The sequence below is a fragment of the Nycticebus coucang genome, chromosome 3 (genome assembly GCF_027406575.1).
Source record: "Nycticebus coucang isolate mNycCou1 chromosome 3, mNycCou1.pri, whole genome shotgun sequence".
Lineage (NCBI taxonomy): Eukaryota > Metazoa > Chordata > Mammalia > Primates > Lorisidae > Nycticebus > Nycticebus coucang.
In genome coordinates this window covers 126,825,783-126,850,076 of record NC_069782.1, presented here as the reverse complement: position 1 = coordinate 126,850,076, position 24,294 = coordinate 126,825,783, and the positions used below count along the sequence as shown (strand labels likewise).

At 44.8% G+C, this 24,294-nt stretch overlaps 2 protein-coding genes and 1 non-coding gene across 5 annotated transcripts in view; 1 reads left to right on the top strand and 2 right to left on the bottom strand.

Moving 5' to 3' along the window:
- Nucleotides 1–911: 911 nt before the first annotated feature.
- Nucleotides 912–9,923, top strand: AVPI1 (arginine vasopressin induced 1). Of its 2 annotated transcripts, none has more exons than XM_053582900.1 (3): nucleotides 912–1,083; nucleotides 8,071–8,367; nucleotides 9,309–9,923. In XM_053582900.1, exons 2-3 carry the CDS (start codon nucleotides 8,081–8,083, stop codon nucleotides 9,466–9,468), a joined length of 447 nt encoding a protein of 148 aa, XP_053438875.1. In that variant the 5' UTR covers nucleotides 912–1,083; nucleotides 8,071–8,080; the 3' UTR covers nucleotides 9,469–9,923. The 2 variants fall into 2 exon arrangements, with proteins under 2 accessions (XP_053438875.1, XP_053438874.1); XM_053582899.1 differs by lacking the exon at nucleotides 912–1,083 and adding an exon at nucleotides 1,117–1,448.
- A 1,027-nt stretch (nucleotides 9,924–10,950) lies between these two features.
- The window catches only part of PI4K2A (phosphatidylinositol 4-kinase type 2 alpha), a 58,481-nt gene continuing 45,137 nt past the window's right edge, over nucleotides 10,951–24,294 (bottom strand). For both annotated transcript variants that reach the window (XM_053582871.1, XM_053582870.1), the window contains 5 exons: nucleotides 22,957–23,018; nucleotides 21,132–21,231; nucleotides 19,794–19,927; nucleotides 18,810–18,869; nucleotides 10,951–13,262 (listed from right to left, as the gene is read on the bottom strand). In XM_053582871.1, the coding sequence (XP_053438846.1) occupies nucleotides 13,101–13,262; nucleotides 18,810–18,869; nucleotides 19,794–19,927; nucleotides 21,132–21,231; nucleotides 22,957–23,018 (518 nt within the window). In that variant the 3' untranslated portion in view covers nucleotides 10,951–13,100. The remainder of the gene's footprint in view (nucleotides 13,263–18,809; nucleotides 18,870–19,793; nucleotides 19,928–21,131; nucleotides 21,232–22,956; nucleotides 23,019–24,294) is intronic.
- On the bottom strand, nucleotides 20,130–20,235 carry LOC128582752 (U6 spliceosomal RNA). The gene has a single exon (XR_008379198.1). It is a non-coding gene; the product is annotated as a U6 spliceosomal RNA (small nuclear RNA).

The window sequence follows — 24,294 nt, the reverse complement described above, 5'->3', positions numbered from 1 at the left end:
CTCCAGATCTCATTTCTTAGGAGCCTTCCGGTCCTAGTACATGCTCTTCCCTTTTCCCTTAAACCCGCCTTCCAGACCCACTCCTCTTCGTTCCACTAACTTCAACATCTTCCTATCTCAGCTTTAATGTCCTTTCTTCTGCCTACCAGCACCTCCCAGAGGAAGCTTAAGTGCCTCTATATTTGCCCTTTTACATCCATAAGGTTAATCATTAAATGTTTTAGTTTCTTCAACATCTTTCTTCTTTCATTAGGCTAGAAAATCCCCAAGTATTCCCTGTCACTCTTGTCTACTATCCATCAAGGAACCCCAGACAGCAAAGTCAGTCACTAATGATTGTTTGTCGAATGAATACAAATTATTAAATATGTCCTTGTTTAGGTAACCAGCCCAAAGTAGCACAGCTGATCAGATTCAAACCCATGACAATTCTATTATCCATAATAATTCTGACTTTAAAGCCCAAGGTCTCACCGTAGAACTGACTGCCCCCTCTTCTCCCTAAAGCTGGAGCCAGAACGCAGGCGAGCTGGGAGGTGAGTTTAAGGATCTGTAGAGGGCCACGCGCAGCACGGAATTCACCGCGTGCCTCGGGCCCAGGAAAAGGGGCACCCGTCACGTGTACCCGGCAAGGCCAGCCGCCGCCGCTCCCTGGGGCAGGAATGCAGCCCCGCCCTCTCTCGCGCCTGCGAAACCGCGCTGGCTCTGGGGACTGACGTCAACCGAGGGGGCGCCTAGGGCGCCGCGCGAGGGCTTCGAGGGTGGAGGGAAGGGGTCCAGGCAGACACGCCCCGTCGCCGCTGCTCCGCCACTGATTGGACTCAGGGAATCTTCGCACTCGGTTTTGGAGGCCGGCAGAGGGAAGTGGGCGGGGAAAGACACGCCCCTCTCTCTCTGCTGCCGCTGATTGGCCCACGGAGTCTCCGCGTTCGATTTTGGAAGGCTCCCTCGGAGCTCTCACCAAGTCTAGGGCCGAGGATTGGCTGTTCCGGAGCGGGGGAGAGCATTCTCCGGGGAATTGTGGCTGGGACCCAGGTGGCCCGGACCTGCTCGGGCTGCGTGCGGCCCGTCTTGGGCAACCAGGTACGTAGGTCGGCGGCCTGGCACCGCGTTGCAGTGGGAGCCCGTGGGCGGACAGTCGGAGCCAGGGTGCCATCGGGACGCGAATCCCCATATCTACTTAGGGGCCTGTCTTTCTGCGAAGCGGTCACGTCTGAGTCCTGGGGGTGACCCGTGCTGGACTGTCGCCGTGTGGCCTGGGCCAGAATAGTCTCTCCCAAGCTCTTGTGTTGCGGGTGAACGACGCCTGGTTCTTGTGAGCGCCTTCGCAGCAGGAAGCCCAGAGCTGCGCCCGCCTTTCCGAAAAGCCGTGGGAGGGTTTGCGGTGGGCGCATTTTAACTTGCCACTATCCCTATTTGATGCCTGTCGGGGGCTGCCCTTCAGTAGGGTGAGTATCGCCCTAATTCCCCACAGAGTGGTTGAGTGTAGAGGGCATCCAGGCTGGCTTGAAAGTCCTGACTTTGGATCCCTGGGCCTTGCAAAACCCTGAGAAGCAGACAGCAGGCTCTGAGAGGTTTCAGAGTCTTCTGGGCCCCTGAAGATCTCATCAGCTATCTGGCAGGAACAGAAATAACAGTGGTTGAGAGCATGGCCCTGGCGTCAGGCTACCTGCGTTCATATCCCAACCTCCGGTACCTACCAACTGTAGGTTAAGTAACTTGCCCAAAGTTTCTAGCGCAGCTTTCTCATCTGTAAAATGGGTGTAACGATAGCACCGTTTTATAAGTGTAGTGAAAAGAGCAACTAATGGAAAGTGCCTTGTTCTGTGCTTGATTTTAAACATAAAGCTATGATTTGAAAGTACATAGATGAATCCATCTACCTTTGCCTTCTTCTCCCAAGAGTAAAGGTCCCTTTAGGTGGAATTCCTGATGCGAAGATGAAAATGACAATGAATCTATAGCCTCTGGTAGTTAAATAGCCTTTCTCTGACATCATTCATTCATTCAGCCAACATACGTGGAATGTCTGTCATATGCCAGCTACTAGGATGAATGCTCTCAAATGCTTTATCTCCCTTTTCCCATTAAGGGTTATTTATTCTCACCACTTTGATGAGCAAACTGAGGTAGGGAAAAACTGAGATTTGTCCAAGGTGACCCAGTTATTAGTGGCACAGCCAGAATTTGGGGTCCTTGAACTCTTGAACAAATTATTCCTAGACCTAATAGCAGTTTATATCCTGTTCATATCTGAGAATTGGTCTGGGGAAAGGTTTGAGTTCTTTCTCTGCGTCCTGGAGCACAGATTTGGAGGTCAACATGTGTCCAATCTTCTAGGCACACATGTCTGAGGCTAGGCCTTGTGAGGTGGGGGAACCCACACAGCCATTTGGACTGGACTTCCCACTTAGGAGCCACAGATTTTGGCTGTTGTGCAGTGGCATGTCTGTGCAGGGTAACAGCCTAGGGCCCCAGGTGTGACTTGGGCCTTGGGCCAGAGCTTCTAATTATTTTTCTAAGAGGACCTTGGCCTCTGATTAGAGATTGCCTTCACCTGGGTTCTTCAGTGGGAACATGCTGTGTGAGGAATCAGGAGTTGTCAGCTCACCCAAGTGTTTTCTCATGATTACCTGCACCTCCCTGAGACTACAGTGAGATACCTACAGTAGCTGTCTGAACTGAGCTTCATGTATTACAAAGAGAGCTTAATTGTGCACTGTATTTATAGACTTAGAAGGGTGAGTCACTTTTTGAATACAGTATATTTCTTTGTTAGAGATCTACAGTTCTTCACTTAACTGCCTATTTCAAAACAGGTTGAACTTTGTAATTTTTTTTTTTTTGCAGTTTTTGGCCGGGGCTGTTTGAACCCACCACCTCTGGTATGTGGGGCCGGGGCGCCCTACTCCTTTGAGCCACAGGCACCGCCCAGAACTTTGTAATTTTCAACATTTGGTATTTAAACTTTGGGAGTTCATTTTTAACCTAGTTTGTGTTAAACTGAAATACTTTGCAATTAGATTTTACTTATTTGTGCACAAACCTACGCTTATCTTCTGAATAGTTCTGAAATGAAAGATCCATTTGTAATCTTTTAATAGCCCCACTGGTTTCATTTTCCAGTTTTAAAAAGTACCATTGTTCAAGTATACACTGACTTTCCTGATTTAAGTTCTTGTCCAGGAAATAAGAGGAAAAGTAACTACAGAACACACTGAATGAAACCGGAAGAGTTTTTTCTGATAATAGAAGTGTGAATAAGCTGGACATGGTAGTACAGGCCTGTAGTCTCAGCTACTTTGGAGGATGACACAGGAGGATAACTGGAGCCCAGGAATTTGAGGTTATAGTGAACTATGATGATGCCACTACACTTTAGCTTGAGCAAGAGCAAGACTCTGTCTCAAAAAGGGAAAAAGTGTTCTGATTCACCACTTCAACATTTTTCCCAAAGCTTATCATCTAATCATACCTGGAACCCACCAATTTTTTCCCCAGCCTTGCTCTGCTTGAAGCCCAGGGTGGAAGGCAGAGCCAAGAGTGAGGGGCCAAGTTCCCCTGCTGGAGGCTCAGACTCTCCCAGATGGTTTCTTGTTAGTGTGTGTGTTTGTAACACAGCTGGCTAGAGATGATGGAGTCAAGACCCTGTAGCCCTGGCGGAGGTTTCTGGGACTGCCTGGAAATCAGACTCCAAGCCATTTCCTCCTTGGGGCAGCTGCTGCCACTGATGATTGTTTCCCTGGGTTCATGAGGTTGCTTGAGTCTGAAAGAAGGGAAATCATCTCTTCTGCCACCCCAGACCAGCCTATGAATTGCTTCAAGCTTGGCCATAAACAGCTTAGATCACTAGGGAGTTTTAAATCAGTGAATTCCTTTTCTTTCTTTCTTTCTTTTGAGGTTTTTCCCCCCCCTTTTTAGAGACAGAGTCTCACTTTATCGCCCTCGGTAGAGTGCTATGGTGTCACAGCTCACAGCAACCTCCAACTCCTGGGCTCAAGCGATTCTCTTGCCTCATCCTCCCGAGTAGCTGGGACTACAGGCACCCCACCACAATGCCTGGTCATTTTTTGCGGCAGTTTAGCCAGGGCTGGGCTCAAACTTGCCACCCTCGGTATATGGGCCTGGTGCCCAACTACTGAGTCACAGGCGCTGGTCCTTTTTTTGAGTTCTGTCTTCTACCAGATCCCAACCCCACAGCCCACTGCAGCAAAACAGCATCTGGCCTCCAGAGGAGATTGAGGAGAAAGGAGAAAAGGTGCTACTAGTTGGGGAGTTTCCTAGAACCCAGATAGTTAGACCTGTCCATACACGCAGCCCCTAGGCCCTGGCAGACAAGCAGCCCCATTCCTCCTTCCCTATAGACTTAGCTCAGCATGGAATCGGACTCCCCTCACTGCTATAGGCTCTCGACCACCAGCATCAGCCTGTTCTTACAGCAGTAAGAGGGGAACTGGCTCACAGGGGTGATGTGAACTGCCTGAGCACCACCCCAACCCTCCAGCCAGTGAGTGGCAGAACTAGGGTTTGATCCCAGTCCTCTGACTCATAAGCCAGGGTTCTGTGTGCTGGGCTGGGTTGTGGTTCTAGATTTCTTTTGTGGAAGTCAGGGATCTTCTTTAGACTGTCGAGCCTTCACAGCTGGGGTGGCAGTCACCCAGGAAACAACCCTGACGCCAGTGAATAGACTGAAATAAATTCCACAGCTCCATGCCTGCCTCCACCAGGTGGGATAATTCATTGTCTTTCCCTTTCTATCAGTGGGCTTTGTGAGTGAGGTGGGAGTAAAGAAGTGTGCTATGAACTGCTTGGTGGTGAAGCCAGCTGAGGAGCTTAAAAACCTGGCTGCAGTTGGAAGAACAGGCTCCAGCCTCAGCTGAGCCACTGGTACGCACATCTGTGCCTAGCTCCCTTTGCTCCTCTGAGAAATGGGATGAGGATAACAGTGCCTAATTCCTAGGATTGTTTTGAGGATTAAATGGTGTCATATATATTGCCTGGTACAGAATAAACATCCTGTAGTTAGCTTTTGTTTCTCTTCATCAACCTAAAAGTGTTACTTGGTGACTTATCTTCCTGTCACAGAATGTTTATACACACACACACACATAACATCCAGCTCTGGGGGCTTAATTACCACACATACTGGGTTTTAATTGGGTTCCCATAATAGTGCCTAAGGAGAGGCAGATTTTAAATTCCAGATTAAAAGTCCAATTTTTATGAAGTCAATTTATCTGCAAGTTTTATATGGGCTTATTTTGGTTATTAAATCTTTAGAAAAGAGAATGGGGGTACTTATGATAAGAAGGCCCAGAAACTGGGCCAGGGTGAGTGTGGAAACTACAGAATAATAAGGGTGACTACTGAGGTAAAGGGAGGGAGCCTGCCTCAAGAGTCTGAATAGGGTGGAGATATGACTCACTCCCTAGAGAACAAAAGGCAGGTTAGGGTAAGGGTTACTTCTGCAAGTAGGTTAAGGATAAGAAATTGGAAATGTTCTCATTTATAAGGTTTTGTACTGTTTGCCTCTTTTACAATGAGCATGTGAAATGTTTGTATTAAATATATTTTAACTATCCTTTTTCACCTTTTGAAGCTGTTTGCTGGTTGACAGTTGTCTCTCTCTCTAGCTAGTTGTGGAATGATGTCTGACTCAGGCAGCAGGTCCTGGGAAGAAACAAGACTTGCTCCCCCCACCTCCCCACTGTGCCTGGGGCTGAGGGAGGAGAACAGGGAGCAGAGGCCCATCCTCAGCTGGCTCTGGCCACCCAGATGGGAGGAAAGAAGGTTTCACATCATACCCCTGGACCCAGGCACAGAGGTCAAGAAAACTACAAAGAGGGTGGTGCCCGTGGTACAGTGGGTAGGGCGCCAGCCCCATATACCAAGGGTGGCAGGTTCGAACCCAGCCCCAGCCAAACTGCAACAAAGAAATAGCCAGGCGTTGTGGTGGGCGCCTGTAGTCCCAGCTACTCGGGAGGCTGAGGCAGGAGAATTGCCTGAGCCCAGGAGTTGGAGGTTGCTATGAGCAGTGTAACGTCACGGCACTCTACTGAGGGTGATAAAGTGAGACTGTCTCTACGGAAAAAAAAAAAAGAAAGAAAAGAAAAGAAAGCTACAAAGAGGAGCATTAGCATTTGCAGATCTCAGTATCTGTAAAGCATTTCTTCTAGGAGCCTCCTGGGTTACTCAAGTCCCTTATATAAAATGGTATTAATATTTGCATATAACCTGTGTACATCGTCCCACATACTTGGTCTCTGAGATTACTTCTAATACTTAATATAAAGTAATGCTGTGGAAATAATTGTTATACTATATATTTTCATTCTTTAAAATCGTTTTCTTTACTCCTATGTAAACGAAGATGTATTGATATTTGTATGCTTTTTTATTGTTGTATCACTTTTATTATTATTTACCCCCTCCAATCTTGATGCACAGTTGGTTGAATCCCTGGATACAAACCCCACAGATACTGACAGCTGACTAAAGCTCTTAGTGGGTGACTGGTACACAAAGGCTCCCTGATGTACTTTTCTATAACCTGAAAAGTGGACATGTACAAATCATTACCCTCATTTTACAGTTAAGGAAACAGGCTCATAGAAGTTGAACTACATGCCTAAGGTCACACAGCTAGGAAGGTGGCAGAACTAGGATTCAAACCCAATTCTGTGTAACACTGAAGTCCTCAGCCCTTGTCTCCAAGCTGTTTTTCAGCCCCATAGGTTTTTCAGGCTCTACCAGAGACAAGGATAAGGTGGGTGAAACTTATATTATTCAAAGTGTACTATCTAGAGTCAAGGGAGATAATGTTCATTTCCTGTATATGATGGGAAATATTGACACAGAGCCTAACATCTATTGGAACTTTTATTACAGCCTTTGCCCTTAATATTGTCACCTTGTAGCCTCTTCTTCTGTACCAATGTCTTTCTGTAGGGCCTTTGGACTATGGTTAGATCTGATTGGTCTGTCTCATACTGTGTTTGAGATTATTTGGTTTGGTTCATCCCTAAGGTCTTTTTTTTTTTTTTTTTTCTTTTGGAGACAGAGTCTCACTTTGTAATCCTTGGTAGAGTGCCGTGCCATCACAGCTCACAGCAACTCCAAACTCTTGTGCTCAAGCAATTCTCTTGCCTCAGCCTCCTAAGTAGCTGGGACTACAGGTGCCTGCTACAGGCTATTTTTAGAGACGGGGTCTTGCTCTGTTCAGGCTGGTCTCAAACCTGTGTGACCTCAGGCAATCCACCCACCTTGGCCTCCCAAGTGCTGGGATTACAGGTGTGAGCCACCACATCCAGCCATCCCCAAGGTCTTAAAAATAGGAGGTAGGATGATTCTTCCCAATTTTCTAGATTGAGAAGCAGAGTAGAATACTGAGCACTGTTCTAAATGCTCATCTTCATGTAAATCCTACAGAGTAGGATTTTACGTAGAAAGCAGCTGAGTCATAGAGAGCTACCTGGGCAGTAAGTGGTGGAGAGAAGTGGGACTCCAACCTGGGTAGCCCTTCTCCTGTCCTGTATCTGTGCTGTAGTGTGTGGGCCTTAGCATCAGAGATATGGGTTCTAGTTCCAGCATAACCATGGATGACTTAACCTTTCTGTTCCTGACTTCTCATCTGTGAGAGGAGGATAAAAATACCTACCTGCTAGGGCTCATGTGTGAATAAAGTTCTTACAGTGGTGCCTGGTACATGTTAAGTGCTCAAAACTTTGAGCTGCTGCTGAGCAACCTAGTGTCTGTGTAGACTTTAGAGCCAGATGAACCTGGGTTCCACTCCTGTGCACTTACATATGACTTTGTGACCACCAGCAAGTAAACTTAACCTCTCTTAGTTATACTTCTTCGCCAATAAAATGGGGACATACAATAATTTTTACATCATAAGTTGTGAGGTAAATCTTATGCGTATGCACTTAAAAGATTTTAAGGTGAGAGACCTGCTCTAGTCTGGCTCCTAGAGAATAAACATCAGAAGCCCTGGCATTAGTCAGGACTCCCAGATTGGGAAGAGCCTGTTGTGCTGCTGATGTCTCCAAAAATGTTTTCTGTCCTCAGAGCACCCACGATGGGCACCCCAGCCTCTGTGGTGAGCGAGCCGCCACCCTGGCAGGCCCCGAGTGAGGCCCGGGGCCGCAAGCAGGCCTCAGCCAATATCTTCCAGGACGCCGAGCTGCTGCAGATCCAAGGCTTGTTTCAGCGCAGTGGGGACCACCTGGCTGAGGAACGTGCACAGATCATCTGGGAGTGTGCAGGAGACCACCGTGTGGCAGAGGCCCTGAAGAGGCTGCGCAGGAAGAGGCCCCCACGGCAGAAACCGCTGGGCCGCTCACTACACCACTGCAGCCGGCTCAGGTAGGTTCCTGGGATGAGAGCACTGAGGGAAGGAGTGCCCTAGGATCCCTGTTCTACGATGTCCTGGCTGTGTGTGTGACCTGGAGCTAGCTACTGGGCCTCACTGTAAAGTGCCTGCCATTGGGTTATAACATTTCCACAGTGCCACCACTTCGTTGGCACTTAAGGTTGCTGGAGTCATGTCTGACTCTGTAAACTCCCATGGGAAGGGGTGCTTGGGTCCTAGAAGCATCACCTCATTTTACAGTGATTCTCAGCCAGGTAGGAGGGAGTATTGTTTGAAAGAAGGAAATATTCTGTTTATCTGTTGTAGTAACATTCAAAAGTAAGCCTGGTTAAAATCTTGGCTGTGAGATTACAGAGAATATAGCATCAGAATGTACTATACAGGCATCATGGGTTAAAAATTGTTGAGAGACTTTATCCTGAGATAGCATCTCTCTCTGATCTCCCTAGTCAGCTGACACTTTGCCCAGGTCACTGTCTGTACAGGAATAAGGAGCTGAACCACATGGGCTCAGCAGTTACTGTGGGTTACAATCTGAGCTGTATTCCTCTGCTGCCTCCTGGGGGCCACAACCAGAACACCAGACCCAAATGGCCTTCTGAAGTCATCAGGTCTTGCAATAGCTAACTCCACTTGATTAGTCACTGCCAAAAACACTGGTTTCCTGTTATGACTGATTAGCGACATCTTCCATGAATACAGGAGAAATGCTGAGTGTTGCACACCCTGATCTAATCCACCTTTCCTAACAGCAGAGAAATTTGAACATGCTGCCTAGTTATATAACTCTCAGGGGGGAAGAGACAAGACCAGAGCCCTGGTCTACCCTTTACCCTGAGTAGTGTGTTTATAGTCCACTGTGACCAAAATCTCTCGAAGTCCCCATTCTGTCCTCCCCATCAGTGTTGGCTTATCACACACTTGTTCCTTACAGAATCCCAGAGTCCCCCTCTGCCCTGGGCGACCCACAGAGTAGTGCCACGGAGACAGCCTCCAGTGAGCAGTATCTGCACACCCGGAGGACAAGTGCCAGGATCCGCCGGAACTGGAGGAAGCCAGGCCCCACAAATTACCTCCACCAAATCAGACACTGATCCAGGAAGAGGGCCAGGAATAGCAATGTCTTCCCAGGAATCAAAGGGACTTTCACCAAAGGGCCTGGGGAAGTGGAGGAGGAAGAGACTTAAGGAAGACATCCTCACGTGGGTATATAAAAAAGAGAGACCACTGCCACTGACTTGCTCAGTTTGGAACAGCACTGGAGGCTTCCACTGGGCTGTTATATGGGACTCGTTCATCAACAGAATGAATAACAGCATCTGTTCCTGCCTTAGCCTTTCCCAATGTAACACTATACCTGGGCTGCATGATATTCCTCCAGGAGTCAAGTGCCGAGCACTCAGACACAGCACCTCACCACTGCTGCTACTGCTCTGCTGCTACTACTGTAACCCATGGTCCCGCAGCCGGTCCCATGCCCCCACACCATCAGGCCAACATAGGGAAACTGTAGTGTTTAAGTGGCAAATAAAAACATTTGCATCAGTAACTGTGTGAGTCTGTCATAGAAGGGAAGGATCCTGAAACAGACTGGAGCTTGGGGGTGGGGTGGGGTGTTCCCAGTAAGAAGGATCATGGCTGACCTCCTTGCTTTTCACCCCCATACCTTACAGCCCCTGTGTCGCAGGTTCCAGCCCCTTTTCCAGGGACTATGGGACTGACAGGAGAGATGGGAGGGTCTCTACAGCAGTCCTGATCCACAGGAGAGGAGAAAGTGGGGAGTCTGTTATGATAAGCCCTGCATGGTGGGCACTGGGTCCTTTTGTTGGCTGAATCTGCCAACCAGAATCTGTCACACCAGTGGGTGCCAGCGCCTCAGATGGCTTCTTCGCCCTTACAAGCCAACCATGCTGTGTTGGAGAACAGCTGGACCATTTTAAGCCACCTGCACTATCCTAGGTTTGCTGTGGCCTGGAAGCCCCTTGAGGTAAGGGATTTTCCTACTGGTCTAGTTGAACTTCAAAGGTAGCCAACTCTTGCTCATTAGCATTCTTCCACCTTGCCCACTTGATGACCCATAGCTCAAAGGAGTGGGATCTAAGTGGGCAATGATGCACACAGTGGAGGGTTGCCCTTTGGTGGCCAAGAGAGAGCCACTCACTAAGTGGGGATTTCTTATCCCCAAACCCTTGGAGCTGGATAATTTTGCCATCAGAATTTTTTTGGCTTTTAGGAAGCAAGGAAATTACTACAATCCCTAATAAGGGCACATCTCAGAAAACATATTAACATTTCTGCAACAAATATTCTCACTAAGAGAGATACATAATGATTACCAATACCTTTACATCAGTGCATGTTCAGGTCAAGTTTTGGTGTCAAATGAGTTTTGAAAGTACTTTTGGCTTTCTGAGCACTGGGACTTTGGAAATGAGGACTTGTGTCTTCCTCTACAAGAGAGGAATAGCCCCAGGAACCACATCTCAGCAACTCCATAGAAACACTGGCTTCTTTGTCCTTAAAACTGTATTCTACCTTCATCTTTCTTTCCCTAAAGAAACGGGACCAAAAAAGGGTCAGAATTGGATTTGTTATTCATACATTTGCATTGATTTAAATACATTACATACAATTTCTACAGTGCATTAGGACAACACAGAGGGCAGCAGCACACTCACAGCCCAGCCGCTACTCCCTGATGCCAGGGACAGGGCCTATGGCTGGCAGAGGGACAGCCGTTCCATGAGTTCCTGGCACTCCCAAAGTCTACATTCAAGGCAACCTGAGCACAGGCAGGCTTTGAGGGAGAATAGAGACAGGCCAGGAAAGGATGCCCTGAACTCTAGCCTCCCCCACCCCTGGGCCCAGGACCTGCTCTCTCTTCATTGGACCCAATTTACCTTCTGATTACAGAACTGGTCTGGATCAGGACAATGTGCAGATTTGGCGTAGTGGGTGAGGCAACCAGCCTCCTCTTTAGACTCCTCAGGCACTCCTGAGCACCAGGCAGGGAGCTTTACCAACAGGTCTGTGTGAAGCTACGCACATGTACGTCCCCTTCTGGCTCCTGCAGTCAGGAGCTGTGTATTCTCAAACATGGTTCCTAAGGCCAGAGTCCAGGTCAGCTGGATGGGATTGTCAGGGCTGAGGCAGGTGGGAGAGCTGTGCCTTTGCCCACAGGACTTGCACATCCAGCTCTCAGAGACTCTTCCTGTCAGGTGGGTGGAAGCCCAGGACAAGCTGGCTCCTAACAGTTGGACCAGAAGGGGACCAACCGGGCCAGTTGACAAAAGGGCTGCACATCTCTGCTCTGCCTCTTGGACAGCAGAAGCCAGGCAAACAGGAGACACACAGCCACAGTCCTCACACCCTTTCTTTGGTTGTTTGTCAGACCTTCACAATAGTTTCTTTCCAAGGCTGATTGACCAATCGCAAGGTGCCAGAACCTTTAAGTATCCAGTAGCATAAGGCGTGAACGCAGCAGTCCCTTAGCCATATATGGCACCCTTTTTACTCCCTCCTGAGGCCATTCTTTGCTTTGGTGTAGAAAGGGCTTGAATACCTGGCAAGGGGAAAAGCTGGGGGGAAAGAAAAATGGAAGCAAGACGATATACACTGAACTGGGCAGGCACTGGGGGACAGCCTATCTCCTTTGGGCCCTACCTTTCTCAAGAAGCCATGGAGAAACTGGCTAAGAACAAGAAGTCGGGGAGTAAAGGGAAACCGTCAAGTAGGAGGCAGGATACACTTCCTATTGCCACCAAGCAGCAGTGGTAGCATATAAAGAAATCCAAAGACCATCCTGTCCTTTTTTGAGCCAAGCTTACTCCCGATAACTCACAGAGACCAACTCTAGAACCTGAACTGAACTCCTAAGTTAAGAGAGTTGGGGAAAAAAAAATATTTAAAACAATAGGAACGAATTAGAGGACTGGACCAAGAACTCAGGAAGCAAGTTATAGCTCCTGGCATAAACTTAGGCCATATGGATCACTTTTACATTCTGGGAGTCAATTTCCTATTGAAATATAAATGCTAAGACTCACTCCTCCTGTCTCTGCTTCAGTGACAGGCAAACTGCAGCAGGGCAGAGAGCAGAGAGGTTCTGTATGATCATGTACAGAACTGCTGAGAGGTATAGAGCAAAAGCCTCCCTGCCGTGAGAACTGTATGTGGCCAGCCTACAGCTCTGATGGGAAGAGAAGGGGAAGAAGGCTTGGCAAAAATCCCAAAGGAAAGGTGTGGCTTCTGTCTGTCCCAGCACTGCAAATCACAGCCTTGGTTCATGAAGTGAGCAACTGGAAGGCACCCAAATATCTGGGTCTATGCAAATTTAGGCCTGGATTAAAAGTTTCTGACGTGAGAGGACCTGGGGTTCTGCTACAAGCATTTAGATTTGTTTGTTTGTTTGTTTTCTGATGCAGAATATAATAGGGAATTGCAACAGAGCAGGGTGTCAGGAAGGAAAGGGACTTTCCCAGCCTGCCACCAGGAGATGCTGGAAGGGAAATGCTCTCACTCCCTCCTGCACTCAGAAGGGCCCAGGAGCACTCAGTGTCCCTGATTGTGCTTCTCCCTGTGGGTGGGAAAGCCCTGAGGGGGTGGTGAGCAGAGAGAGAGAGAGAGAAGGCTCTCAAAAGTGCTACTCTCTGGCGTTTCTTGCACCTCACTCTCCAGGCTTCTTCCCACCAGTCTCAGACTGTATTTCCTTTGCCCGCCTCTCAGGCTACCACCATGAAAAGAAGGGCTTCCGACTCTGAAAGCTCTGTGTGTAGGACTCGCTAGTAGACCGCTGGTGGGAACGGGCCGTCTCGACAATCACAGGTGGCATCTGGACGAGGTGCAGGGGACTCTTGTTGTCTTTCAGGGCCTGGGTCAGATTTAGGATCTGCAGTGGGAAAAAGGATATGGGTGAGGGAGAGGCCTATGCATTTCAGGTCTGTCTCTAAAGGGAGACCAGTAGATAGAATGCTCCTACATGTCAATTAAGAAAAGAAACCACACCAATGGTGAAACCATATAAATAGACTATTACAAAAGTAGAAATGGATAATAACAGAAAATGGAAACCTCTCCAGTGATTTGAAAGATACAAACGAAAACAAATACCTCCTATTCTTTGCCCTTCCAGTTAGTAAAGATACAGAAGATGACAACTCAGAGTGGCAGACAGTTCAAAGAAACAGATACTCTCCTCCATGGCTGTGGGGAGCTGGGATGTAAGACAGTCTTTTTTTTGTTGTTGCAGTTTGGCCGGGGTGGGGGCTCAAACCCGCCACCCTCAGTATATGGGGCCAACGCCCTACTCACTGAGCCACAGGTGCCACCCTTTTTTTTTTTTTGAGACAGAGTCTCAAGCTGTCACCCTGGGTAGAGTGCCATGGTGTCATAGCTCACAGCAAACTCAAATTCCTGAGCTCAAGCAACCTTTTTGCCTCAGTTTTTCTATTTTTAGTAGAGACAGGGTCTCACTTTTGCTCAGGCTGGTCGTGAATTCAATCTACCCACCTGGGCCTCCCAGAGTGCTAGGATTACAGGTGTGAGCCACTGTGCACAGCTGTGGGACAGTCTTTTAGATTGGCAAGTTGACAATAAAAACATAAAAAAGAACAGACTTTCTGACTCAGAATTCTATTTTTAAGGAAACAATCATGTATATGCTTTAAACCTTTAGTATCAAAAAATATAATGCAGTGTTATTAGTAATGGTGAAACTAATAAAACTTAAATTAGTTACTCATCTAAGGGGGGCCAGGTGTGGTAGCTCACACCTATAATCCTAGCACTCTGAGAGGCTGAGGCAGGAGATCGCCTGAGCTCAGCCTAAGCAACAGCGAGACTCTATCTCTACTAAAAGTAGAAAAAACTAGCTAGGCCTTTTGGCAGAAGCCCTTAATCTCAGCTACTCAGGAGGCTGAGGCAAGAGGATCATTTGAGCCCAAGAGTTTGAGGTTGCTATGAGCTATGATGCCATGGGCACTCTACCCAGGGCAAGAGAGTGAGACTCTGTCTCAAAAAAATAAAATAGGGGCGGCACCTGTGGCCTCAGTGAGTAGGGCACTGGCCCCATATACCGAGGGTGGCATGTTCAAACCCAGCCCCGGCCAAACTGCAACAAAAAAATAGTCAGGCGTTGTGGTGGGTGCCTGTAGTCCTGGCTTCTCGGGAGGCTGAGCCAAGAGAATCGCCTAAGCCCAGGAGCTGGAGATTGCTGTGAGCTGTGATGCCATAGCACTCTACCGAGGTCGACAAAGTGAGACTCTGTCTCTAAAAAAAAAAATCATAATAAAATAAAATAAAATTGAGACTACAAACTAATTCAACCTTTTTGGAAAGAAGTATGGAGAATCAGGCGGCGCCTGTGGCTCAATCGGTAAGGCGCCGGCCCCATATACCGAGGGTGGCGGGTTCAAACCCAGCCCCGGCCAAACTGCAACCAAAAAAATAGATGGGCGTTGTGGCGGGCGCCTGTAGTCCCAGCTACTCGGGAGGCTGAGGCAAGAGAATCGCTTAAGCCCAGGAGTTGGAGGTTGCTGTGAGCTGTGTGAGGCCACGGCACTCTACCGAGGGCCATAAAGTGAGACTCTGTCTCTACAAAAAAAAAAAAAAAAAGAAGTATGGAGAATCCTGAAAGTACAATCCCACTACTAGGCACCTATACAGAAGAAAAAAACATCATTTTATTATAAGGACTTTTGTACTAGACCAGCGGTTCTCAACCTGTGGGTGGCGACCCCTTTCTAACAATGAAAATACATCCTGCATATCAGATATTTACATTACTATTCATAACAGTAACAAAATTACAGTTATGAAGTAGCAACGAAAATAATTTTATGGTTGGGGGGTCACCACAACATGAGGAACTGTATTAAAGGGTCACAGCATTGGGAAGGTTGAGAACCACTGCACTAAACTGTTTATCGCAGCTCAATTTACTATCACTAAAATGTGGAAACAACCTAAATGCCCACCAACCCAGGAATGGATTAACAAGCTGTGGTATATGTATACCATAGAACACTATTCAATCATTAAAAAAGATGGAGATTTTACATCTTTTGTATTAACCTGGGTGGTGTTACTTCTTAGTAAAGTATCATAAGAATGGAGAAGCAAGAATCCAATGTACTCAATTCTAATATGAAGTCAGAAGATAATCTATACACACCCATATAAGAGAAAAACAAATTAATTCAAAGTGGGGGGTGGAGGAACAAGGGAGTAGGGAGATAGGAGGAGCGAGGGGACTGGGGGTGTTCCTACTTAATAGGGACAATGTTGCAGGGGGGACACAATTATAAGAGGGACTTTACCTAACAAATGCAAACATTGTAACCTAATTCTTTCTATCCTCAATTAAAAAAAAAAAAAGTAAGTATTCCACTGTAAAATAAATAAGTAAATAAGTAAAGTGTTTACTTTGGAATAATTTTAGATTTATAGAAAAGCTGCAAAGCCAGTACAAAGAATTCTAGTATACCATGTGCCAAGTCCCTCCTACTTTTAGCATCTTACATAACCATTTATCAAAACTAAGAAATTAACATTAATACATTATTACTAACTAAACTCCATAATTAAGATTTCATTAGCTTTTCCAGTAATGCCTCTTTTCTGTTCTAGGATCCATCGCAATCCACCCCTAGCTAAATACCACATTGCATTTAGCTCTTCATCATCTTTGTCAGTAATTTACAGATATTTCAGATATGTGTCCATGGGGATATATTTTTTCCATTTGACAAAATTAGAATCGCCATCATTTATCTTCTCTGGTAGGACAGTACAAAAGCTGAAGTTGTCCTATTTTCCTTAAACCACTAGATGTTGAAGTTTTCACGGCCAGGCCTATAGACACATGGGTGGGTAGCTAGGCTGTACCCCCAAATTACATAGGCACACAGCCCTCAAGCCATAAAGATCCTCTGGTCCCCCAAATGCTGACTATAGAAGCAGAGATACATGTGCAACAGAGGTCAGAAGTCAGAACTGGATCCTAACAGTAATTAAGGAAGTATAGAAATGATCCCTGAGAGTATAGCTTCTACCGGTAATTAATTCCTTTTTTACATAATTGTTTTGGTCCTTGTCAGCATCCTGCATTACTTCAATTAGCCTTTAGCACAACATCAGGGTGGAAAACAGAAAGGAAATGCACATGGATTTGGAACTGGATGATCCAGACTGTCACCCAACATCAGAAACAGGATTCTAAACCCGCTCTGGCTGGTCTTCCTTTGCTTCCTTTGGTTTTGGGGGTTGGAAGTCTTCTCTTGTGCATCCTGGACTATTTGGGATGAAATATCAAATTGTTTATAAATTAATTTCAAAAGATTTGGCAAAAAAACTATATATATAAGGAAAGAGAAATTATATAGATATATGGAAATAGATATTATTCAGATGGATGGATAATATGGAGCCATGAGATAAAGCAATGTGGCCATGGAACTAGGAAAAAGGTTCCATTCCTTCTAAAATCGAAAAAATTTTCAAATTAAAAAGTTGAAAAAAAAAAAATGTTGCAGGCACATAAGAATGCCAAAGAATAAATAACATCTTTGAAAACATTATTTTTCAGAGGCTTTCTCTTAGATGCTAAATTCTTTATCTAAATCCTGGTTAGAAGCCTTTCTGTTGAGTAACAATGTCTCTCACCTGACCCTGTTCCTCTGGGGCCTCTTTCCCCTTTCAGTTCAGGACACTTTGTCATTACGGCTCAACTAGGTGGATAGGTTTATGATTTCTTTTCCCAGTGCTATGTCAGATTTCTGTAGGGCAGAGGCTTGTTTTACTTTGGTGTACAAATGGTAGACAAGTAAGAATGTGAATGATACACTGGCTATCTGATAGTTGTGAGGAACTCGATGCTCATGGAACCTGTAGGTGTTAGGAGGCAGGAACTCTAGGTTATAAGACGTCAAAAGCCCCTCTGAAGATATGAAGAGTACAAGATGGAAAGAAAAATGAAATTGCACTCCCCCAATCTTCCTTACCTTTTGCTACCCTGGATATTGGCTCTAACCAGGTACAATGCGAGGAGGATGCCATGGTGTTGATAAGAGACTGAGTTGGGAAGGAATTAGAGAAAATAGTGCAATATGGACAGAGGCACAGGCTACATACACTAGAGAATCAAGTTTATATTCCTTCATGCTGAATTCCATAATACCAGAATACATCATGTGGCTTTTAGGGTTTCTAAAATATCCACCAGCTTAATTGCACCCTACATTCCCATTTGGGAAATGTAAGAATACAACGTTCCTGGTATTCAGACAGCTATAATAACTATAGCTCTTATAACCTCTGTTCATCTCATTTCCAGGAAAAATGGGCTCAGCAAACCTAAGAGGTGCTTTCACCACAAGCCTTCAGCTATATGGTAGGAAAAAGTAAATGTATAACTCTGGCCGGGAGACCCTCTTGTCCTTTAAAGATGTGAGAAGCTGACATTTCTGTATATGAAATCATAATCATAAAGGCCAGGATGAACTGAGTATTCATTATGCTAAGTATAGCTGTTTCAAATCATTTATCTCACAATAAGCCTATAGCAGGCATTATTATTAATCTCACATTACAAATGGGGATAATAAGACAGGAGGTTAAGCAATTTGCCCAAGACCTCACAGGTAGTAAATGGCAAAGTCAGGGTTCAAACATAAAGCACTCTGACTACAGTTTGTGTCCTTAACCCCTACACCATCCCAACTCTAAGACTTTAAAGTGATAAGCATGACACCAGTGCCCTACAGAGTTTTCCGTCCATTTTCTAAGCACATTCTTTACTACGCTTTGGAAGATTGACACTGCCCTGGTTTCTTTAGTTCCCATTGAAGGTAAAGGGGAAAGAGAAGGAATAGTTAACTTGTACTTGTAACAACAAAATTAAAATTATAGTCAATAGCTAAGTGTAGGCATTGTGTTTTACTAAATATTGAATGCAATCCTCTGACATGAGCAAAGTATTATTATCATCCTATTGTTTCTTTTTTTTTTTTTTAACAATGTTTATTTTGAAGTCTTAGCCTTCATGGTTTTTGTTTTTGCAGTTTTTGGCCGGGGCTGGGTTTGAACCCACCACCTCCATCATATGGGGCCGGCGCCCTACTCCTTTGAGCCACAGGAGCCTTATTATCCTGTTTTATAAACAAGGAAACAGAGGCTCTTGTCCAAAGCCACAGAATTTGTAAGTAGTGTAGTCTTACTGCAGAGCCCAAATTTTAACAAGCAAAATATACACCCTGCTTGAGCAACTTAAGGACAAGGAGGACTGATTTATTTACCAGTGACTTAATTATCCAGCAGCTGCACAGAGATGAGCATATAGTAAGTGCTTCACCAAGCAAATATAGTATTTGCTCAACATGAACATGTAACCCTACCAGGGAGATGCCAAAAAGATACCTGAAAGATGTCAGAGGCTTACCTGTCCTCGCATGACAGCAATCTGCTTATGGAACTGGCCCCTGTCGAAACCAGGATCTTTCTGCAAAAGAGGGGCAGAAGGAGATGGGACCTGTGTGAAAACCTATTTTCTCCCCCATTAGAAACTTTTTTTTTTTTTGAGACAGAGTCTCACTATGTCGCCCTCGGTAGAGTGCCATGGTGTCATAGCTCACAGCAACCTCAAACTCTTGGGCTTAAGTGATTCTCTTGCCTCAGCCTCCCGAGTAGCCAGACTATAGGTACCCACCACAACACCCAGCTATTTTTAAAGACGCAATCTTGCTCTAGCTCAGGCTGGTCTTGAACTCGTGAGCTCAGGCAATCTATTCGCCTCGGCCTACCAGAGTGCTGGGATTATAGGCCTGAGCTACCGCGCCTGGCCTAGAAACTTTCTAATAAAGAAAACATACATAAGGCTTATGAGGCTTGGTGAAATCAACTATCCTATTCCCCCCAACACATACACAAGGAACCCTTGTTTTATATACAGGGAAACAAAAAGCAAGTATCTTCTTTTATGGCTCAAATTTTAGTTTCCAGTGCTCCATTTGAAAATGAGCATTGGAGCACAAGTGGATACACTGCAGCCAGATGATGCATGAGACACACAGCAGTGTGATGCATCAGTTTCTTGCTTTCTATCTATCTATCTATCTATCTATGAAGATGGAGTCTTGCTATATTGCCCAGGCCAGTCTTGAACTCCCAGGTCCAAGTGATCCTCCTGAGTAACTGAAATTACAAATACATGCCACCATGCCCAGTTAATACAGCTGCCCATTTCTCTCCAACCCATCTACATCAAGTTTTGCTGGCTACATGTGGAAATCTTGCTTTTCAATGGCTAACTCAAGTTAAAAGGGTATTAGCTGTTTTCTCTTGGCTTATGTCAGGACTAACTAGAAAAACCATTAGGAATTCCTTCTTTTATATTGTTACTAAGACTGATGTTCCCAGGGCTAACCTTGAAGAGTTCATATAGGTCCTCCTCCAAGTCCTTGACGAAGTTAGGGTCTGATATCTTTGGAAGAATCAGATCCTTGATCTCCTGAGAGAATGGGACTTTTGCCTGGGGCAACCAGGCCCAGTAAAAAGGATCTGAAAAGAAGAAAGTCCAAAAACAAAGCTGGTATTGGAAAATTCCCTGCCCATCTGAGTCCTCTACACATTAAGACACTTTTTTTTTTTTTTTTTTTTGCAGTTTTTGGCCGGGGCTGGGTTTGAACACACCACCTCCGGCATATGGGGCTGCCGCCCTACCCCTTTGAGCCACAGGCACCACCCGACACTTTGTTTTTTTAAAAACATGGAACGCTTCCGAATTTGCAGGTCATCCTTGCCCAGGGTCCATGCTAATCTTCTCTGTATCGTTCTGATTTTAGTATAAGTGCTGCCAAAGTGAGCACCCATTAAGACACTTTCAAAGGGAAAAGTCACTCTTTCCCGATGTACAAAAGAAACACAAACTTATAAGTGCTCTTAACCATAAAGGTTACACAGCTAGTAAGCAGAGCAACTAGCATTCAAACTCAGATCTGCCTAGTCCCAGAGCTCTTTCCCAGATATTATGCAACATTTTTTTTTTTCTTATGCAACCTTTCAAGATGCAAGGCTTGTTTAGAAGCATTTATCTAGAAGCAACAACTTGCCACCAGGACACTGAGGTGGTCCTTCTGAAAACGGAGAAGAGTGCTGCAGAAGGGGCTAGTGACTGGCTCCTTGTTTCAGGTTCACAAGTACCATCATAAGGACTGTGGTTCAGGATACCTGCCTCAGAATCTCTTGGAATACCTTATTAAACATGTGAAATCCTTAGTTTTGCCCCAGATCTGATAATCCATTTCAGGGGGAAAGGCCTGAAGAATCTTACAATTTTTAATAGCTCTGCAGATGATTCAGGCACAAAATGTGAAAGCCACTATTAGAGAAAGTAGAAAGTTTCTCAGTTATAATGGGGCAAGGGATGTCAACACAAAGACAGACACACAGATAGAATAAATTATGAAATAGCAGTCCTCAGAAAGAAGGAGAAGAATGTAGAGATGAGAAAACTCATCTTTATATTTTTAATTTCTAATCACTTTTATGTTTCTATTGGGAATTGTATGCGGCAAAAATCAGAATAATAGCTTACGTTATGGAATAGATACCATGTATCAGCCACTGGGCTAACATACCTGAACTGCACTATCTCATTAATTCTTAGAACAATCCTATGATTGAGATATTATTATCTCCAAAGCACAAGGAAAAAACAGACTAAGCAAGAGAAGTACCAAACCACAATGGTCTTGAAACTTACATGCCCTCCAGGAGTCAGGATGCTTCAGTGGGAAAGCCAGCCCATTATCTATGGCAGCCACCTTGATAACAGGCTCCTTCACCACCACCCAGTCAGTGTCCTGAGAGCAAGGAAAGACTAATTACAGAGGGATCTCATCTGCTCAAGCCTTTAAAGTAGCAGCAAAGCAACCCATCCCAACCCCCTCAGACACCAATCCTTATTCAACTTATTTTGAGCCACCTTCTGAACTGGTTTTCATATTATTATCTTAGAACATTTACAGCACCTGTGACCTGGTTTGTTCAAGGTTCTCAGAGTCCCATTCTCATCTTTGAAAAGATGTCCTTCCCCAGGAGTTGCCATAGTCCTTGGTAAGAATAATAATGACAATAACAAAGATAACTATAAGCCATTCCTGCTGGGGAAAGGCAATAAGAATTCTGACAGCAGAAAAGAAGAAAGAAAACTGCTTCTCAGTTGGCCAAGGTCCTTTTGTGTGGACCTTCAACCAGATGTTACTTCACTGGTGATGACCACATTTTCCAGTGAGAAACAGAACCATGGAAGATAACAATTGGTTGCTCTTATACAAGAGAGGCTTCTCTCCTGCTTCAGTTACACATAAAAAGGAAACAGGTAAGAGCTGATGGTAAACATAATAGCCATATAACTTGTCACAGCCCCAGTCAGAGACACTCATTGACTATCTACATGGCTTCATGTTTCAGATTCATGAATGCCATCAAAAGAACTGTGGTTCCAGGATACATGCATCGGAATCTCCTGGAATACCTTATTAAAAGTGTGCAATCCTGAATTTTGCCCCAGACCTGATAAATCAGTTTCGGCGGGGAGAGGAAGGTCTTAAGAATCTGTACTATTTTTAATAGCTCTTTAGATGATCCAGGCACAAAATTTGAAAGCCACTATTAGATAAAGTAAAGACACTATAAGGTATAAAAACCAACTTCTCTCCTCCAGGTCACTTTCATGTTAATTTTTAAAAAACGTGCAGACTGGGCAGTGACAGAGAAGTATGGTGAAGAACAAAGGGAAGGAGAGAGTAAAGAAAGTTACAAAAGCAGCTTTTAAAAACTTATGCTCTATAGAAATAGTGGTCTGTTGTAAGAAAAGTGTCTCATGGTTTAAAAAGTGTAGAAATCTCTTGGCCAAATGAAATTGAACAGGTTCATTTAATGTAGTACTTCTCAGACCTTTACTATACTACTGTGCAAAGTAAAGCTCAAAGAAAGGAATAGAGCACCTAATATGTGCCACACTTACTTGACTTTTTCTTTTTTTTTTATTAATGTTAAATCATAGCTGTGTACATTAATGTGATCATGGGGCACCTACATTGGTTTTATAAATGGTTTGACACATTTTCATCACACTGGTTAACATAGCCTTCCTGGCATTTTCTTAGTTATTGTGTTAGGACAATTATATTCTACACTTACTAAGTTTCACACGTACCCTTGTAAAATGCACCTTACTTGACTTTTTCTACATGCTATTCCTATTAACATCAGTCACTAGAATTTTCCTTAAAACATAGATTGAGAAAAACTACACCAAATATTAGCCTAATAATTTGAGGCTAATATTAATTTTAGGCTAATATTTAACTATAGGTTCAAGCGTGCCATGAGATAAAAAAAGGTTGAAAAACACTGCCCTAGGGGATGAAGGAGCCCAGCATTTGTGGCTTGTTTTGTTATCCTATTATTTGTTTCCCTGATTCTTCTGAACTTATATGACCTAAGTCTCTGACCACTTTATGGGATTCTGTATCACACACATACTCCTCATTCTCTTTTTAAGATACAGATCAACCTCTTACCCGACAGCTGGAACTATCCATCGGACAGTCATATTTAATTAGCCAGTTGTCATTGCCTCGATCTGTGAATAAAAAAAAAATGTTAGTAGAGAAATGGGGGCAGACTGGATGTGGTGGTATGTGCCTATAGTCCCAGCTACCAGAGAGGCTAAGGAGAAGGATCATTTAAGCCTAGGAGTTGAAGGTTGCAGTGAGAAATGATGACATCACTACAGTCTAGTCTGGGCAACCTAGTAAGACCCTGTCTCAAAACAAACAAACAAAAAAACAAACTGGAAGCGGCTTTCAATTTTAGTAATGGTGGACTAAGTTTGTTGGATACCTGAACCAACCCTTATTTATTTATTTACTTGTTTGTTTATTTATTTATTTATTTATTTATTTTTTGAGACAGAGCCTCAAGCTATCGCCCTGGGTAGAGTACCATAGCATCACAGCTCACAGCAACCTCCAACTCCTGAGCTTAAGTGATTCTTTTGCCTCCGCCTCCTGAGTAGCTGGGACTACAGGCACTTGCCACAACGCCTGGCTACTTTTTGGTTGTAGTTGTCATTGTTTGACAGGTCCACTCTGGTCAATGTGGCTGGCGCCTTAGCCGCATGAGCTATAGATGCCACCCTGGACCAACCCTTATATTGAGAACAAAAGCTGGATAAAATACCTTAAAATCTCTTGAAGGTACTAGAGATTTTAACAAGACCATAAAGAATTAAGAGTTGTACTGTAGTCCCAGCTGCTCGGGAGGCTGAGGCAAGAGAATCGCTTAAGCCCAGGAGTTGGAGGTTGCTGTGAGCTGCGTGAGGCCACGGCACTCTACAGAGGGCCATAAAGTGAGACTCTGTCTCTACAAAAAAAAAAAAAAAGAGTTGTGATCTGGGAAAGAAAAGAAATCCCTAGAGCAGTGATTTTCAACTGGTGTGCCATGAGAGGATCTTTAGGTGTGCTGTGAAATTTTTTAAAGATCATTAATTATTTTCAAAAGAAGTTCAAAGGACAGTAAATATATTCTTCTTTTTTGTTTTTGATCAACATAATTTAAGTGTGCCACAAAGTTTAACCATAGGTTCAAGTGTGCCAGGAGATTAAAAAAAAAAAAAAAAAAGGTTGAAATACACTGCCCTAGAGGATGAAAGAACCAGCATTTGTGGCTTCTTTTCCCACAGAGTAACTGCTGATGTGGAAAGAGGTAGCTGAGAGGTTGAGAGTTGAAACAGTGTTGTAGGGCAGTGCCTATGGCTCAGTGGATAGGGCGCAGCCCCATACACCAAGGGTGGCGGGTTCAAACCCGGACCTGGCCACACTGCAACAAAAAGCTAGGCGTTGTGGTGGGTGCCCATA

Bases quoted from the DNA above. Each gene is read 5' to 3' on its own strand.
- AVPI1 (XM_053582899.1), top strand. From the start codon at position 1,420: ATGCCTGTCGGGGGCTGCCCTTCAGTAGG. The intron at 1,449-8,070 runs GTGAGTATCGCC...TTCTGTCCTCAG, and splicing joins GGGGGCTGCCCTTCAGTAGG to AGCACCCACGATGGGCACCC. The intron at 8,368-9,308 runs GTAGGTTCCTGG...TGTTCCTTACAG, and splicing joins CACCACTGCAGCCGGCTCAG to AATCCCAGAGTCCCCCTCTG.